The sequence below is a fragment of the Sylvia atricapilla genome, chromosome 3, assembly GCF_009819655.1.
Source record: "Sylvia atricapilla isolate bSylAtr1 chromosome 3, bSylAtr1.pri, whole genome shotgun sequence".
Lineage (NCBI taxonomy): Eukaryota > Metazoa > Chordata > Aves > Passeriformes > Sylviidae > Sylvia > Sylvia atricapilla.
Window position 1 is genome coordinate 58,284,759 of NC_089142.1, and position 18,830 is coordinate 58,303,588.

General features: G+C 37.4%; 1 protein-coding gene across 1 annotated transcript in view; it reads right to left on the reverse strand.

Annotated features, from left to right (window-relative positions):
• Window positions 1-18,830, reverse strand: part of SYNE1 (spectrin repeat containing nuclear envelope protein 1) — a 286,213-nt gene that overhangs the window by 97,111 nt on the left and 170,272 nt on the right. The window contains exons 80-90 of the mRNA XM_066315491.1: window positions 18,529-18,694; window positions 18,134-18,289; window positions 17,793-17,945; window positions 15,223-15,405; window positions 13,613-13,750; window positions 12,157-12,342; window positions 11,336-11,458; window positions 8,997-9,179; window positions 7,590-7,733; window positions 3,996-4,190; window positions 2,792-2,932 (exon numbers count right to left, since the gene is read on the reverse strand). Coding sequence (XP_066171588.1) covers window positions 2,792-2,932; window positions 3,996-4,190; window positions 7,590-7,733; window positions 8,997-9,179; window positions 11,336-11,458; window positions 12,157-12,342; window positions 13,613-13,750; window positions 15,223-15,405; window positions 17,793-17,945; window positions 18,134-18,289; window positions 18,529-18,694 — 1,768 coding nt within the window. The remainder of the gene's footprint in view (window positions 1-2,791; window positions 2,933-3,995; window positions 4,191-7,589; window positions 7,734-8,996; window positions 9,180-11,335; window positions 11,459-12,156; window positions 12,343-13,612; window positions 13,751-15,222; window positions 15,406-17,792; window positions 17,946-18,133; window positions 18,290-18,528; window positions 18,695-18,830) is intronic.

Consider the following 18,830-nt stretch of genomic DNA (forward strand, 5'->3'; position numbering starts at 1 on the left):
TCATGCGAGTAAAAGATTTTGCTGTCCCAATAAAGGCCCTAATATTCCCTGGCTGTTCTTACAACACGTAGCCAATGAACATTAGTCAAGCTTTGTTGTTAGATGTAGGGGAAAAAGGTGTGTTTAGATTTCATAAAATATGTAACAAGGGCTGGTGGGCCATAGATGAGTGTCCATAAGGGCAAGAGAAAGAATCCTTAAGTAGGCTGTGTACAAGGAGATAGAAAAGCATTTAACAGTGATCCAGTGCATAAGACTAGAATCACAGGATCAGCTGTGGCCTACAGGGCATCGTGCCAACACTTCAGCTTTTCCAGTTCAACTGCTCTGCACTGTGCATCAGCAAACCAAGTTTTAAAAAGTGTGTCAAATTTTAATCAATTTCATCTTTGGGTAAGTGCAAAGAGATTTAGCCCCAAGTACTACAGCACGGATGAAGTGTCTGGTTTTGCTAACCATCAAAAAACTGCATTTCAAAACTGTTAACATAGTATTTTATATATTATGAAATTCCTCAGTTTTCCAACATTAACACCTTTATAGTTCTCACTGCCCTGTTGTTTTTAGAGGAGTTGCAGGAAAAAACCCAACATTTTTAAACTTACAATAGTGCTAGAATTGTCACTTTCTTGTATTTCTGGTCTGGTTTTAATCTATTTCAATACATAACCCCATTATTTCACTAATAAGCAGTACAGATGTCTGAATTCAGACTAGCTATGTTTCACCATTGAGAGATACTAGGAAACTGACAAAACACTATGGTTAATGGAGAGTTATCTCCACTATTAGTTAATAGTTATAAACTATGGAGAATTAATCAGTATGAATTCAGCAGTCTTAACACATAACACCTTAGCATTTAACACCTTGCTTTCCCCTATTGCCTCTTCCAAAGAGTTTTACTTTTTTTTTTTTTCCAAAGACTAAACTCATGTTATTCTTCATTTTCTTAATTTTTTTCATATTTTTTTCTGGTAGTTTGCAGGTGATCTTCCTGTGAGAAATTAGTTCTTAACTCGGGATATTTTTTAAAACAAGTATTTCCAAATTATTTTACTGATTTGCTGTATAAATACAAAATGTTTATAACTTACATTTGAGCTCCTAGTTCACTAATGTCTAGGATATTTTTTTTAACCAGTCTTCTTTTCTGAAGTCTCCCTGGGCATTCATCGTAATTAGCACTGGCAGTTTCACAGCTTTTTTAGTCTTAATCTCATGTGAGTGTGAACCTAAGAATTTTGTAAGTAAACCACTGCATTTTGGAATGTTCTCTTCCGCTTGATGTTTAATACCTGCAGCTCATTTCAACATTAACCACACTAAAGAAAACTTCAGCTCCAAGTTTTTAAGATCGTTGTAACAGCATCAACTTTATTTTTCTCAAAAGTCTTCTGCTAAATGAAAGACATAATATTTTTGTTCAATTTTGCCTTAGTAAGTCACTTATTCTAAAACTTGTATTTTGGTTTCAGCTCATGGTGGAACAGCATGTTCTCTGTGTTTTCCTTATTATCTAAGTGACTGGAGCTGTTTGACTTGTTTTACATTTTCAGAGATAAGTAATGAACTGACATTGGCTTTTCTGATTAGGAAGCAAGCTGCTTTTGCTCCTTTAATTCCTTCATTAATTAATAGTGTCATAAGACTGCTATGTTGAAATAGATAGATGCCTTTCTACTGTGAGTAAACTTCACAGGGAACTTTCTGATTACCTAAAATGAGAGAAAACTAGAAGAATTTTTCTTATGCATTATACAATTTTTTTTAGTACGCCACTGATGATTTTGTCACCACTCTTACTGTCTTATATTAGTATTTTTTCTTGTGTCTTATATTTAGCAACTTCTTCTTAGCACCACATGCATTTCTGAAATTAGCAGAAGGAATCAATGAGCATCTTCTCAAGCCTGTCTAATTATACTCAGCAGAGCAACACAACACATTCTAACCTTCAAATCTGCAGTGGTCAATTTTGGAACCAGTCACAAATGCAAAACCAATCAATCAACCACAAAATCCAAAACATGATGAATTCAGTGAGGTGGTGACAGCTTCTAAGGCTCATTTCGAAACTTCTAAAGCATAGCATTTTATGTGTGACTTTATGTACACGATGCTCAATGCGCTGTCTCAACGTTTACAGTTTTATCAATACTGATATACACTTGCTCCTATTAGAAGGGCAAGAGCCCTCAGTTCTGATTTAAAAGCTAATATTTGTTGTTTCACTGATCTACCTCACTGGCACTTAAAATAGACTGCCATGGAAATGAACAACTCTGGAATGAAACATGTAAGTACATGAAAAAACCCCACATGAAAGTTAACAACTGAAATGATATTAAGTAGAAGGTATCAGGCTGTGATTTCAGTGCCACAATGGCAGTGGTAGAGTAAGATAGATGGATATGGACATAATGCAATGTTTCATTATGGGGAGTACAAAAAAGCATTTTTTCTCAGGATGCAAGATTCCATTGAGTACTACGGAGAAAAAAAAAATTATGTTATAAGTAGGAAACACTTGTGAAATTACATTTGTCACTTAAAATTTATTTTTAAAAATAATGAACAGCCTTTACACTGGATTTGTACAATTTCAACTCAGAAGTCAATACCTGTTTCCATTTTAACCTGAACTGGAAGGTTCAGTTTGGTAAGAGGTTAAGCCTCAGGTCCTTGGAGCCATAGGTAAACATAATTTTAGAGGATTAAATAAACCACCTGTGGAATGGAACCGTGTATGTCTGAGACAAAAGCTGAATGAATGCCAAGAGAGAGGTACCTGGTTAACAGAAGCATCTGTATTAGCCACAGGTGAGGGAGAGCGACAGGCAGGTGGAGAAGATATCTCACTGTTGGTTCCCTCCTCCCCAGACTCCTCAGTGACAGGAGAGAGCAGCGTGTGACAGCGACCTGCAGTCATCTGCCACAGGAAAAGCAACCCCAGAGCACAGGAAGAAAATCAGTTGCCTCAGCTGAGGCTTGACTTAGACTGAGATCAAAACAACACATGGCCAGAATTACCACCACATTAATTAGTCATGCTTCATGCTCCTACATTTACCAGTTTAGAAATCTGTTGAATAAATAGTTCTCATTTACTTGTCATACTTCAGAATGGAAATGCTGTCCTGTACCCTAATGTATTTTAATAGACACTGCAGAGCAAGCAACTCAATAATAACAACTTCAGGTTTGCCTGTATCTTCTTTGCCTGTATTGTATCTTCTAATACAATCTCTGCTGCATACAGAAATGCTTTGGAAAGCTACAGAATACTGGACTGTTTGTCTCAGCATCCAGGTCCACATAGAACAAGAAGGAATAGACTTGAAATATAAAATACACACAACCCAGTATTCAAACACAACCTTCTTCCTTCCCAGTGTTGCTACAGAGGGATAAATCCTGAAGTCTGATACTCAGACAAAAGGCCCAGCAGCATCAGCAGAATGTTTGTAATGAGACCCAGTCAGAAACAAACAAATCCAAAGTAAGTCAAGCATTAGGCCTGTGGCAGTACTTAGCTTTCCTCTCCAGTACACTCATCTGAGAATACAGCAGCATACTGTCAATTATCACATCAACATTTTAATGTGTGAAAAGCCTATACACTGCAACATCTAATGAAATAATATTTATTCCGGTTTTTATTTTATTCTACTCCCGCAACTCATCAATTTCTTATCATTTGTTCTTGCATGCTGAGAGCTACAAAATAAAAAGCACGATATTTGCATATTATTACTCACAAATTTAACGTATTTGTCTGTTAAGTAACTTCACTCTTTATCAACAAGTCTTGAAAACCCATATAAAGCAAAAGGCAGTAAAGGGAAGCTGCAACTCGTTTGGTTTGCCACACTACAGCCATTTCAAAAGCTAAAGGTAGATGTGAGATGTGGCAATCTGCCACACAGGGATGTTGTAATGATGCAAGAGGAAGCAGCTCAGATAATGAGTACTGCGGCCAAAGCATCGCTTACCATTACCACCGAGGGATGAGTGGGGTGTGCTGGAAGCAGGTCTGAATCCAGCTCCTCCATTCCCTCGGACAGCCCCTCCACTTCTGTCACTGTCAGCAGCATGGTGGCATGTTTTGCTTTCATTGTCAGCATCTTGCACTTGGAATTCAAAGAAGCAATTTGCTCCTGGTATCCTTTGATCTTCTGAGCCAGCTCCTGAGGAAACATTTTTTCTCCGCTAATGCTGATGCAGCCGGCAGAGGCCACAGGAGCGGCAGCATCTCAGCTTCCGCGGCGAAGCGGCGCCGTCCCCTCCCGGCGCAGCCACGGCAGCGCTGCCGCTCTGCTGACGAGCAGCATTGTCGCCAGCCGAGGGAGCCGGCGGCCGCGCTGCGACACACACCGCAGAGCCCCAGGCTCCGGAGGCCGCCCCAGGCTCCGGCCGCACCGCTCCGCAGAGCGCGGGCACGGATAGACCGACGGACGGACCGACGGATGGACCGACGGACGGCTCACGTTTGCATCCTGCCTGAAGCCGAGCCCACGTCTGTGAGCCGCACGCTGCAGCAACGGAGAGCGTCTCTCCCTCTTCCCGCCCTGTTTCCCCCCGCCCCCGATCTACTTCCATTTATCTGAGGATGATGAAGCTCCCGCGCACAGTGCATGCCAGGGAAATGAGGTCATGTGGTGGCCACAACTGCAAAAAATGCCCCATTCAGCTCTCACCAGGAAGAATGAATTGTCCAAACAATAACTCACAGGGTCTAACAGGCTCAAATGTGATAGGAACAATCAGTCACATAGTAAGATTAAATGCAGACTGGATCACTTTTTCTCACTGTTCAGATAAGCTGCATTTTAATCTCGTTTTGGTTTTGTGTAAAACTACTGAGTAAATAGTTGAGCTGCACAGGACTAACCTTTCTTTAAAAAGAGATGAGGAAACTAGCATAAAGCAGACTATATTTTTTAAACTATTGGTGGTGTTATGCTTAGAAAATGGTCTATTTATGTGGCTGAACACCATCATAAACTTAAGATTTTTAGACAAGAATGATTAAAATGAACAGCCCTATAGCTATTGATAAGTGTCTTGTCCTCTTTCCTACCTTATACTGTTGCCCTGTTCAGTGTCCACTTTCAAAAATACACTTCAAATAAAAAATGGTGGAAACGTTTCATATTTCTGCTGAAGCTATTGTTCCTGTCTCCGTAGACACTTAGTAACAAGTTATAGTTTTGATCTAAGAAGTGAAAACATTTGTATAAGCTTGCCTACTAAATCGGTGATTATTTGTTCATGTATATATATTTCTGCTTCATTTTTATATCTGTTTTTACTTCTTCAAAACCCACAAGTTTTCAAGGAAAAATAGCAATAGGAGTTGCAAGATCTAGTAGGCATAATAATATATTACTACAATATCTTTTCAAAAGTAATTAAGACTACTGCCTCAGGCTGATAAATTAGAAGATTTTTTTTGGTTGTACGACACTTTCAGTAAGAAAGTTCCTCAAAATTACAGTGCAGAACACTCACTGCAAGAAATACCAAGTTAGTATTTGAAACTGCTCAAAGACTGAGGATGACACTTAACTACTTGAGTTTCAATGGCACCTTGTCACTATCTGTCATGTTAGCAACAAAAGGACCTCTCTTGGTGCTCCAAAGCTTTCCTTGGAGACTAAGAAAAGTCTTGATTATGAAACATCAAGCAGAATAGTCAAAAAACAAGCTACAATAAAATTAAGCCTCAAATTTAATGTCTAGCAGCTTGAATAGTTATCTGCTCTTTGGCAAATTCCAGTCATTCACAAATGCTCGATGAATGACATCTGAGCCTCAGTAGAAAATTATTGTCATTCAGTATATTCTATTCCATCACATTACTAAGTGCAATGACATTTGTGGGATTAATGTCCAATGCACTGAGTATCTAAAATGTCTCTTTCAACTGAAAACAAGGAAGAGTAAGCGAAAATGTGATTGCAAAAGAAAATTAAAAATTATACAGCATCTTAAAAAAGCAATTTCCCATGAGGTAATGTACATGAGGTAATGTATTTTCCATTAATTCTCAAGAATGGAAATTCTTGCCAACATTCTTATCTGAAATTCTGAAGAAACCCAGGTCAGTAGACATGGTGTCTACTTACATACATGCATAATAATACAAGCTTCCCAAAAATCAAGATGCAATTTCCTTCTACTTTCTTCCTTCCTCTTATTTTAATTTTAAATATAGCTACTACAAATGTCTCTTTAAGTTCTTTGACATACAGCCTTTAACAGGGGATGTGGTAACTGATATTTTCTTAAATTAATAACACATGTAACAAATATCTTGACAGACTTGACTTTTGAAGTAGACTAATAATATACGTTTCAGAATATTCATCACTTAATGTTACGTTTTTCACAGCTATTTGGCAGAGAAAACATGAGGCAAAAATATGCTTATCTCAGTCTTTCAAATCCCCTTACCCTTGCATATGGAAAGCTTGCACATATGAAGTCTGTCTGTCTTGGCTGATCCCAAAGAGCATTATCATAGATCTGCTGTCTTCCTGCAGATGTTTAGGACCACTCCTAGCTACTAATCCACCCATTTTTAGTTCCTTCCTGTGCCTGCAGCATTATTCCTTCCTCCAGAAACATTACCCTGAATGGCTGGTCACTCTCCTGCATTTGCTGTTCCAGAATATTTGAATAGAGAACAGTAGCATTATCAATTTAACACTAATAAAACCCAAAGTGTCTGTATAAGCAAACTGCTCTTGAACTTATACTAAATAACAGTTGTAACAGTTGCATAGAAAATGAGCAACACATGTGACGTTAGGTTATATTACACAACAGGAGAGAGAGCTTTAATCTAAGGTAAAGAAATGGTGCCATCTGGTGCCAAAAGGACACATACAGAGATCAGTGGTGCATTTTCTATCCTAGGCTTTACACAACGGACAGGTGAAGGTGAAAAAGGCTCAGGAGGTGCACAGAGACTATTGTGACTTATTCAAGGGCTGATAATCCATGAGTTTGTGGGCAGGACCCAAAACTCCAGAGCACAAAAATCTTCCCGACAAAGACTTTAAAGAAAACTTTGGAAAGAATGGTGCGGAGTTTTTCTCCAAATCTATTGTGGGTTTCCTTTGATTCAAGTCTCTTGGTATTCTTTACAGAATGTGACTGGGATGAAAATGAACAAGTGCTTTAGGATATCCATGCTTATGTATGTACAAGTTCTTTAGGATACACATACGTATATACGGATCACTGAACTAGTTGGGATTAACTGACCAACTGCTGAACTTTGACTTCTGGGACACTCCTCAGTCAAGTTCTAGTCTTAACTGTCCCTTAATTATGCAATGCTTTTGTTTATCATAATGTTGTCTGAAGGTTAGGATATATCTAACTGAATAAACAAATTAATTGTCCACATTGTACCAATAGCAGGAGTTCCCTCTCTGGGATTAAGTCAACCTGTCCAACTAGCCTTGAGGAAATCTGAAAAGCAACTCAGCTATCTTATGACTATTGCTTAAGAAAAGTTGCCTGGGTCAGTGAGCTGCCATTGAGCCCAATGTTTTGATGCATTTTGGGTCCCATACCTCATTACGTGAAATCTGGACCTGGAGTTCCTGGATGTTGCTGGTTGCTATTGGCTTGTCTTGGATCTCACGATGGGCACTCTCTATCATCTGCTGCAAATGTTTCATTTCTTGCTCATATTGCTCATACTGAACCACTGCTTCCTAGAGAAGAGAAAAAAAAGATTTACTGTCTACCTGAAAATTAATTTTCACTTAGTCTAAGTGTGACAGATCTCCCTCCTGAAGTATCTGGCACTCACATCTTGATAAGCAAAGCAGGAGTACAGTCAGGAAAATGTCTATTCGTAAATATTGTGAATTCCAATGATTTGAATGGTTTAATTTATTTTAAGTATTTCCCAAAGCCACAGTCCACATAACATGATATTTTACATTTCTGATGTAAGGTGCTGTAACCTCTGATTTCAACAAGTACCTGAACCAAACACATGCACAAGAAGATAGCCTTGCTTAGTCTCATGGTTTTATTCTAAAGCATTTTCATTTGCTTTTTCACTTCAGGTGTTCATTTGTGACTATAAGAAAAGCTTAGATATTACAGAAAATAGAAGTGGGAGAGGATTATGAAGACTAATTCAGATAATTATCCTACCAATGTAGTACCAGTTCTTTCTATCATAGATGCATGAACAGGTTGTCTAACCCATTTTTTAAATTTTCAGTGTGACATTGTAACTTTTGTTGTATTTAAGGATCAATAATTAAAAGTCTCTTCTGTTACCCAACTTGAAACTTTGTAGTTGCACCCAAGCCTATGGAATACACTCCGTATATTCCTATCACTAAATAGCAGAGAAGAAAAGCTTATTCCCTTCTTTGAAAATACCTTTTACACATTTAATTATAAATCCAAACAGTCAAACAACATCTAGTTTACTTGTATTTAACAAAACTTGAAAATAAAAAACATAATAGACATCAAATTATTCCAAAAACAGAAAACAAATATAAAGAGAACTTATAAACTATAAGGGAACTTATAGTGCATTTTTATAACACAAAGTTAATTAGCTCAATAGTTTTTATGCAAACTTCAGAAGCAGCTGATCTTATAATGTTATATTAATTTTATTAATTGATTATATATCCTATAAAATTAACCTGCATGCAATTGTATGTTAGCTGTTTGTCTAGTTAATCCTAACAACATTACAAAAATCATAGCAATATCAGGGAGAGAACTGAGGTGAGACTCTGATGAGCAAATCAACAATTAACATGGTTATGAATGTTAGAGTCAGGAATAACTGAGACTTAGTGGGGAGATCCTTAATGGTACTACTACAGAACAGAGGAATGCTGAGAGATAAGAAATTCTGTGCTTTCACTGCAATCTGTATGTCATCGGTACGAATCTGCTGTTCCAAGTCCCTCTGGGTGATGATGGGATGGAGTTGCACTTGCCTGCATGATGTTGCACTGCTGGATGGCCGTGTGCTGCAGGCGGCTGGCCTCCTCCTGGAGCCGCAGGGCGCTGTGGCACATGGGCAGGCTGGTGACCACCTCCTCAGGAATCCTCAGGGCGCTCTGGCAGTCTTGTACTGCCTGAACTTTTGGCTTCAGTGATTCCATTTCTGACAGCAGATGCTAGAAACAAAGTCAGCGCCACAATAAAAACAATTTTTTGGAACTCCCAGATCATTTCATGCAGCCAAAGAAAAATAATGGTACGTTCAAGCAATAATAGAAAAGTTTTATTATCTATTTTCTAAATTGAATATAATTAGAAACACTTCCTCTGGAGTTGCTCATTATGAATTGGGAATTCTTTTAAAGAGTATTTAGGCAAAAAGTCCATATACTAGATATAAAAATAATTAATGAAAAAGCATAGTAGTACCTATTTCTAAGTGGCCAAGTAAAAACATATTTCTATTAACAGATTTTAGAAAATGGATTTACAAACTCCCAAAATCAAAGCTGCACAGGAGTAATTACATATACACATATCGGAGTGCTAAAATCTGACCGGAACTCCCTGCTGGGACATAGAAGCACATTTTCAAAACAGCATATGAATCCCACTGTATTCACAACCTTCCTTTGAAAATACAAACCATAGCTGAAAATGTTGCTTAAATTTCAAAAGGCAATCAAACAGAAAGGAACAGAACTACAAAGAAACATTTTCTTTGAATAACCACAAGCTGCATGCCTTTGTTAATACTTCCTATTCCATACAAGATGTCCATTCAAGCTGTCTGTTCATATGCATGAGAAGAGTCTTAGTGCTATGGTTGGAGATTAGATTTGATCACTGTTCTTTTTATCTACATTGAGGGGTTTAATGTATGTACAGATATGAAAAAAACCCCAACAACAACAACAACAAAAATAAAATTAAAAAAAAAAAAAAAGGAAAAGGCAAGCTTGATAAAAAGGACCTAAGCAAATTAGAAAAAGATTTTAGATTCAATAGCTATAAATCAGCTGGACAGTGAGGTAAACAGGGATAGAGAATTTGGTTGTCTCCCTTCCCCTATACCACATGCAGAACGATAGCCAAGTGGCTCTGAAGTGCATACTGATGAGAGGATTGTGGTTTGTTTTTATTTCTGCAGTTTCATGAGATATGGTGGATAATCTAACCAGAATTTCGGTATAATGACCTATTCCTCAGGCAGCACAAGCGGGGCCTCTCCTCTGTCAGACCCCATACTGCTGGCAAAGGATGTCTTTATTGTTCAGTCAGCACCCAGAGGCACCCTGGGGGCTGTGTGCGAGCCAGGGGCTTTCCCACATCCCCTCTTCTGGTCTGGTGAAACAAACAGGTGGACAGGGGCTACAGCCACTTTCTGTACTAAAGAAAGTCGTATTGTGAGATCTGCTAGATCCAGGACCCATATACTGAAAGTATACCCATAAAACCTAGTGTAAACTACATGCTCCTTTATTCTTATTGTGGGTGATGTGTTTCACTCACACACTTCAAGGCCACATTCTGAAATCTGTTCTCAAGTCCCCAGAATAAAGACTGCATATTTTAATGGAAAGGAAGAGCTGTGCAAATTTACCTTTCTTCCATATGTTTTTCTGCAGATTTTAATTCTACAGTGAACCTGCTGACATTCAGTTTTCACTGGCAGACTGAGACAGTTAAATCTCCCTCTTAGCTTGCAGAAAGAAACACATCTTGAGAAACTCAGAAAGCTCTAACTTGCCTTATTTTTCTTGTTAAGAGACCGAAACCAAAACTAACAAACTGACAAATCTCCATAGCAGATCAAATGCAATAGACAAAGCCACAATATCTTATGGAGACAATTTGACTAAGCATACAAAAATGTAACTGGGCTTAAGGAAACCTGAATTGTCTCCTAGTGCTCCAGATTACTATTGGGGAAACTAGCAACAAACTATATAGTTCTGTCTCTATCTGAAAAATCATGATAACAATCCAGACTTCCTTTTGAAGTACTTTAAAGAAACTCTTGACCATAAGCACTAGATAAGAATTGGGCTTTATTACAATTATTAATATGGATTAATTAAATTGATTGGATGCACACTTCTCAGAACTGCATCAACCTAAGAATGGGCTCATAAAAACTTATACTTCAATCATTCCCTCTGAAGGAATGATTCTTCTTGCTCCATGCCTTATTTCTTTGGCAGTAGTTTGGGGCTACACTCTGAAACAGTGACCCACCTAAAAAAGGCAAAAATCAGTTTCATCAACACTTATTATCCTTTGTGTAAGATCACACTACTCAAATGTTAACTTTGAGGTCCTGGTCTGTTACCTGTCTGTGAGAAAGTTGCTCTTTCAAGCTCAAATGCCCGAGCTCTGGAGATGTCAGCGTGGCTTGGGCTTGCTCCAAAGCAGCCTGTAGGCCTCTCAGCTCAATTTCAAATTTCTTCATGTCCTATTACAAATTTGATTCAGGGATGAATAAGAGGAAAAATAGAAATCAATATAAATATATCTGTCTGGAGGTAATTCCCCTTACATACAGTGCAAAAAACAATTCATAGTTTTGACAGTTAATTTTAAATGTTTAAAATATTAGATAAAGATACCAGTTGTAGGATAGTCTAGAAAAAGGGATTGCAAAGGCACAGTTATTATTTTAAGTATTTCAATCTCAGATATAGCACATACTTTATAAAACTGAAAAAGTATGTTCATTCTTTTCATTGCACTCCTTTGTAGAGGTAGGCCTTACACTATGGAATTCTGGTCTGGTCCAGTACTGATTTAAATTAATAAAGAACAGCATTTAGATATCATTTAAGAGAAGACTAAAGGAAATAGCAGAACATAACTGTCAACAAATACACTTTTCAAGTATTTAAATACATAGTTGCTCAATGCTATTTGAGACACACCATTATCCCAAATACATCCATCCAGAAAGAGCACTTAGGACCTGTGGAAATCTTCTGGCCTTCTGAGTCAGCACCTGAAGACAGCATCTCGAACAGTGCAAGATACCTTCCTTCAGACAACAAAGTCATGCCCTGTACAGACCACAAATTATCTTCACTGCTAATAATCTCAGTAGCATGATGCATACATCACTCTAGATGCCAGCTAGTATTTAGAAAAGCTGCTTTCATTTACCTTGGCAGCATCTTGGAGGTTTGGTAGCTGCACTTTGATAACTTGCTGCAATTCCTCTGTCCGCCGCCCCAGTTCCAGCACTTGCTGTGACATTCCTTCAGTACAGTACACACTTGCCAGGTAATCAATCCTCTCACTCATGGCCTCAAGATCACCATGAATCTCTCCAGACTCATCAAGAATGCTCTAGATGGAGATAAAAGCAACTTGAATGTCAGGCTTGAGACTCAGTGACACATGCTGTTCTGCAAACTCTTCAGTCTGTACACAGTCATGAGCCTATGATTAAATCCCACTGATTTCCTCTAAGGCTTAGGCAATATGCTTAGTTCTGAAGGTCTGCTGAAGTCCTTCAGCTTATAGAGACTGGGAAACAAAAGATTAAGTCATGCAGCTTCAGCAGCTGTACTTACCAACATGCTAGTTTTAGTGTTGTGCTAGACACACTTGTGTGTAAAAATATAATATACGCAATCTGTGGAAAAGATTTGTCCTGGAAGCCTCATATACCTAACAGAAAGTAGCAGAAAGCACTTGGGTGTGGTGCTATAACAGGGAAAGAGTCGTTAATGCTGCCTAAAAACATCACTGCCAAGGTATTGTGTGGGATGGCATTGGTTAAGCCTTTATTATCAGATTTTGAAGCAGAGAAAAAGCCACAGCAAAACCAAATCAGAAATTCTGTCTCCATCTTTCCTCAGGATAAATTGCCTGGAAGCTCCTATTCAGAATACAAAGTCTGACTGACATATTACAATGCACTAAGTCATGAGAATGCAGCTGACAATTAGATAATGTATGCATAAAACCTGCAATTTATCTTTATTTTGGTATTAGTGATACATTATTATCTTATGATGCCTTGATTTCTTTCACTCAGTCATGTAACACCAGGAAAGCTTGATTCTCATCAAAACGTCCCGCTAATGTCACACACACATTCCACACACAGACACACACAGAACAAGTTGTACAATCACAGGGACAGGATGTGAAATGCTCAGGAAAAGACTGGAAGAAACTCTTTCATTAGGTATCAGTTTGAGAATATTTGGTATAAAACTCATTAGATGAGAACAAAGGCTATTCCAGTTTAGCATAATGAAAAAAAACACCCAAACTGAAAATTGTGTTTGATTAACTAAAGCTTTAGAGTATGCAACAAGGTGCTTGGTGTGATACAATCACAAGGTGCAGACACACTATTCAGCCAAAAGCCTCTATGAAACGAAGCTATTTGAGTAACATGGAGATCAGCTTTGAATCACATGTTTTTATTCCACAATATATCTTTAATTCAGTTTTCAAAACGATTGTCCAAAACCAATTAATCATTTTTAAGGCTTGGGTGAACAGGCAAAGAAATCTACCACTTTAGGAGGAAGCAGAATTCCATTGCTTTGGAAAGAACTTTTTATATACACTGCCTTTTAAATGTCATAGCTCACATAATCACCTGGTAGGCTTTAAACTGATCACGAAGCTGAGAGGAAGAATTCCATGTTATACTACCATGCACTAGGATATTTGCTTTCTCAATCCACTTCAATATGAACTCCAGCATCTCATTGTATTCTTCCAAGTGTGAAGCAGCCTGGATAAAAGAAAAATTTTCTTAAGCCTAAGATGTAATTTTGTACAATTCTCAGAAGATGAAAAAACTAATCTCCTTCACTGTTATAACCTGGAGATTGTTTTAACATCTTTTCCTTCCTGTATTATATAACTTAATTTCTTATGTGCTTATGGAGTTAAAATAGGTCTGTTTCCAGTAGTAAGATTATCTGTTTTGGGGGGAAAAAAGGCACTATAAAAATGTGGGTCACCCTGGGAAAGTCCACTGATGTTTCAATGTTTCCCTAGAGGGTACACTCTGTGTGCATATTCCAGTCTCACATTTAAGTTCCAAAAAACCTCCTTTTTCAGTCTGCAGCTCAATTTATTATTTTGCTATGTCTCTTTCCATTACATCCTCCAAATAACCTTTTTTTTTTTTTTTTTTTTTTTTTTAAATTTAACTGAGTCTGCTTTGTCCACTCAGTCTGCCATATTTCCATAAAGTGAAATGTTGCACTATTTCAAAATACAGGACAAAAGTTTGCTTTCTGATTAATCCAATTTCTATTTAGCTTAGTCATAAGCTCCAATTTTCTTTTCAGCAGGAGTAATTTCATTGATGCTCATGAATTTCCTCCTTATAAAGGATGGATCAAATCCGAGGTGACCAAACTGTATTTTCAAGCAGTTTTCAGTACCTAGAAGTTTTAAAAATAAGTGGATTTTTGATGCCGAACAAAAATATCCTAATGTTAAATCTCTTTACCAAGTACCTTTGACTGAGTTCTTACTTTGATAATCATTTTCTATCCCTCCTTAAAAACAGTTTTTCAGAGAAAGCTGAAGAGTATTTTAAAGTTTTCTTACAGAAGCAACTTCATGCGTGCAGAAAGGAGAATTCATTATTATCAGGGTATTAATGGCAGAACCATAGAAAATCCATTTATTTGCTTTTAGTTAGAGTTTTCTGAGGATAAGAACAATTAAGAAAAAAAGGAGAATTTCAGAGACTTTGATCCACAGGGGATGCATCTTTATGAATGCCAAAATATTGCATAAATATTATGCATTATCAGGGCCATTATATATAGGCTTTTCTGTTGAATGTACAAGTTAGATTCACCCTCTATGGATTTGGACTACAGCAAAATTTTTAATGTTTTTAATGCTGCAAATACAGGTAACAGTGACAAAACAGACACCCTGAGAGGCACAATGAGTTACTATTTCCAGGCATGCTACTGTTTGTGAGATCCGCAATCTTTTTAGGGTACCGAAGGAACCAAACAGCATGTGATTCATGCAAGAGGGTGTTAATGCAACATCTGAGAATTATTTCAGCTTCTGAATTGACCTATGTCTCTTTGGAATGTGATGCAAGCCCTGAGTAATAATAGGCAGATGTACCAAGGAATGCCCTGTCTGGCATAACTCCAGGAAAATAAATGAGATGACTGCATGATCCTCCTGGTTCTGGGAGGAAAGAGCAGAAAGGCTTTAAGATCATACCTGACTGAGCTTGGCTGCTCTGTACTCAGCCTGCCGTATGGTCTGCTGGTGCAATGCAGTGAGTTTCCCTACCCTGTGAGCTAGCTGCTTAGCCAGGGGTATGTTCTGCTCTGCAAAGTCCTGGATTGATGCATCTAATTCCAACAGCTTTATATTGCAGCTGTCCAACTCGTCACCAAGGATCTAGACAGAAAAACAATAAAATCAGTGATCCAGGAAGTGTTAGCTTTCAGGTTAATTATTTCTAGTCCAACTTGCAACTTTTATACTCTGTCCAAAGTCTCCATAGTTGTTTTCCATTTTTAAGCAGGAAAGCAGAACAGCAGGATGTTTGGTCATCTCCTAAGTATTGCCATTACTCTTTCTCCTCTGACTTCCTGGCTGAAACGGAAAACCGTTTTCCCTGCCACAGCCAAAGCCTGAGTCACTTCATTGTGACATTAACTGTTCTCAGGCCTCTTTCTGTGTTTGTTTCTGAATCGAATTGTCAGCACAGACTGCCACAACAAGGATTTTTATTTATTGGAAAAGGGGTTTGTTTTATTGCTGTCTTAAAGTATAGGTTTATAAACTCAAAAAAATGTAGTTACTCATTAATAGATTAAGAAAACTTTAATTCTAATTTGAAACTTGCATTTTTATAGCATGATCTTGTGCAGGAGCAATCTGATTGTGCTAGACTGTTTCAATAGAAACACAGTTTAAAATCAGATTTTCCTACCATAATCACAAATATTTTGAAAAGCAAACCTAAAACATTTTTCAAGTTTATTGTAGATTTGTGGCATACTCTTGGGCTATAGTTCCTTGAGAAGAGGCTACTGGTTATTTTTGTATTTGCTTTTTATATTCAAGGTGTTAAAAATTCATTGTTTTTGTAATGTAAATAAAATAAGTCACAGAATCATAGAACAGGTTAGGTTGATGGAAGGGATCACAGTGGGTCATCTGGTCCAACCCCCCTGCTCAAGCAGGGTCACCCTAGGGCACGTAGCACAGGATTGTGTCCAGATGGTTCTTGAGTATCTCCAGTAAAGGAGACTCCACAACCTCTCAAGGCAACCTGTTCCAGAGCACAGACACTACACAGTAAAGAAGTTATTCCTCATGCTCAGCTGGAACTTCCTGTGCATGAGTTTCTGCCCATTGCCTCTTGTCCCACTGCTTGAACAAACACCCTAGCCTCTCTCCAATTCTTTCTACAAATTTTAATTGCAGTCATTCAGAGCACTGCTACAGGTGCTTTAAGAAGTTACTTCAAGCTCTTCAGTATAGGGCTGTTCTGGCACACACACCTCAGAGTGCAAGTTATGATCAATCCTTATGATAAATCAACATTATTCCATAAACTTGGAGACATAACTGTCTACATGTAGACACAAAGACAGATGCTAAACTTCTCATCTAAATACAAAGACACACATATTACAGCAAGCATAAATAAACGTATTTACTACTATATTACACAGAATTTATATACTGTTTCTGAAGGAAGGATCCATTTGACTTGAGTCACATGGATTTAAAGCAGATTTTAATTTTATTTTTTCACAATCTGTTTCAATATAAATATAAAATAATATAAAAAAAAATTACTGCTGTAACCAAAGCCAACCCAGTCTCAAAAGTATCACTTAAATGCTGACATAAAAGAGTTGGAACATTACTACATCTCCAGTGACAGAGAGTTTTCATTTATGCAATGTAAGAAAGCAGATTTCACTGGCTTTCTGCTTTCGTACTGAAATCAAGGAGGTACATCAGAGATATAGTTCAGTGGCACTTCTTGCAAAGCAAACAGTATTTTGGAACATCTTGAGTGTTTCATGAAAATAAGCAGGTAATTTATGACATACCAGTCATGCTAAATCTTCTCCTATTTTGTACATTTTGCTTAATTTCAGACAGTAATTCAGTCAAGTTTATCTTTGACTAGTTAAAATAACAAACCAACAAAAAAAATCCTCAAACCCTCAGCCAACCCCTTTTCCATCTCTCCTCTCCCCAAAATCCCTTACTCTCACATGATAATCCTAATTTCGCCATTACACTTCAGTACAGATGATTTTTTTCTGAGTACAGCATATATCTAAAATTAAGCAAACTTTCAAAAAGAACCAAGAGTCCTTTGCACTACTCTTAATTGCACAAGTAGTATTTAACTTCATTGTTGAACCACATGATGGCAATGGGCTACAAGTAAAATTCTATTGATCTATTTATCATAAAGAATGATCTTTTCAGTACAGAGAAGAACAATGAACAGTCTGAATGTTCCTCAGGCTTTCCCAGATTGGAGTCATACTCATTATTTAAAAGGAAATGTGAAACATTGTCCATCTGACTTCAACACTCAGCTGCTTCCTCCAAATTCTGTTACCTGTGTGGACCAATTTGCAAAGAATATGGTTTTTAAAATCTCATCAGTCAACCTTTATTTTTGAATAACTCTTCTGTTGAACTACATTAAGGAACTGTCCTGCAAGTCTTCACAACAACACTTTGGTATGAAAAAAAAGGGAATTCAGAAAAATTTATGGCATAGCCACATAATAAAAGCCTTGTCTTACCTTTTGTTCAAGTTTAGCTTGTGCTATATCATTTGTTTTCTTTTTCAGTTTGGAAAGAATGGTATTTAGCTCATTTGCTATACCTTGGATTTTCTGATCAAACTCTTGATTCAATGTTTTGATTTGCTGAGTTTCTCTTTCTTTGGTTTGAATCTGTCAACAATAGGAATTAAATTCAATAATCAGAAATCACTCCTCCTTAAAGAAAATTACCTTTAATTCAAAGGATGAAGGTAATAAAACTATTCTGTGTGGTCACAGCTTGGCCACAGCAGGATACCAAGTTATAAAGCCTAAAGAAGGGCTATAGATCCATTACACACTTATGTACTGCACTTTACCTGATCTTGTACAGTTACAAGGGCCAGTCCAACTTCTGCTAAATGAAGAGAGAGTTCAGAAGGCAAAATGGTATAAAGCCCCAAGTATTTATTCTGTTGTTGTTCAGCCAGTTTTTCAACAGCCTGGCGATGAGTAGTAACTTCACCAAAGAGAGACTAATGACAGAAAAAACAGTATTGTGAAGAACAATGAGAATACATCTTAAATATCTTTAAAATAAAATATCACAGTCCATCATGTACTTCATGCTTTATGAATTTGTCTAGTGGGTTATTAAAAAACTTATGACAATTGTCTAATTTGAATTTGTGGTGGTTTTGAAACTATCATCATTCACTAGCAGATTAAAATGAAAATAAATATTGTGATTTAGAAGTTGACAAATTTGGTATACCTGCAGCTCCTGAAGTTGAATGTCCACTTCTGCATCAGGGCTTAATAAATATTCTTTTGTTTCCTGGATCCAGGACTTCACAATATTAATCTCTGCTTCAACTTCCTCACGCTCCTTCAGCTCCTGCTTCACCATCTTCATGCCTTTTTTAACTTTGTGTTGCATACTTCAGAAAAAAAGAAACAATAGCTATTTGTGAAGAATTAAGCAATGTCTAAAACCACACCTTTGTAAAAAATATTGAACAAAAAAAGATAATGGTTAAGAGCACCACATCCAGAGAAATAAATTTACCTAAATTA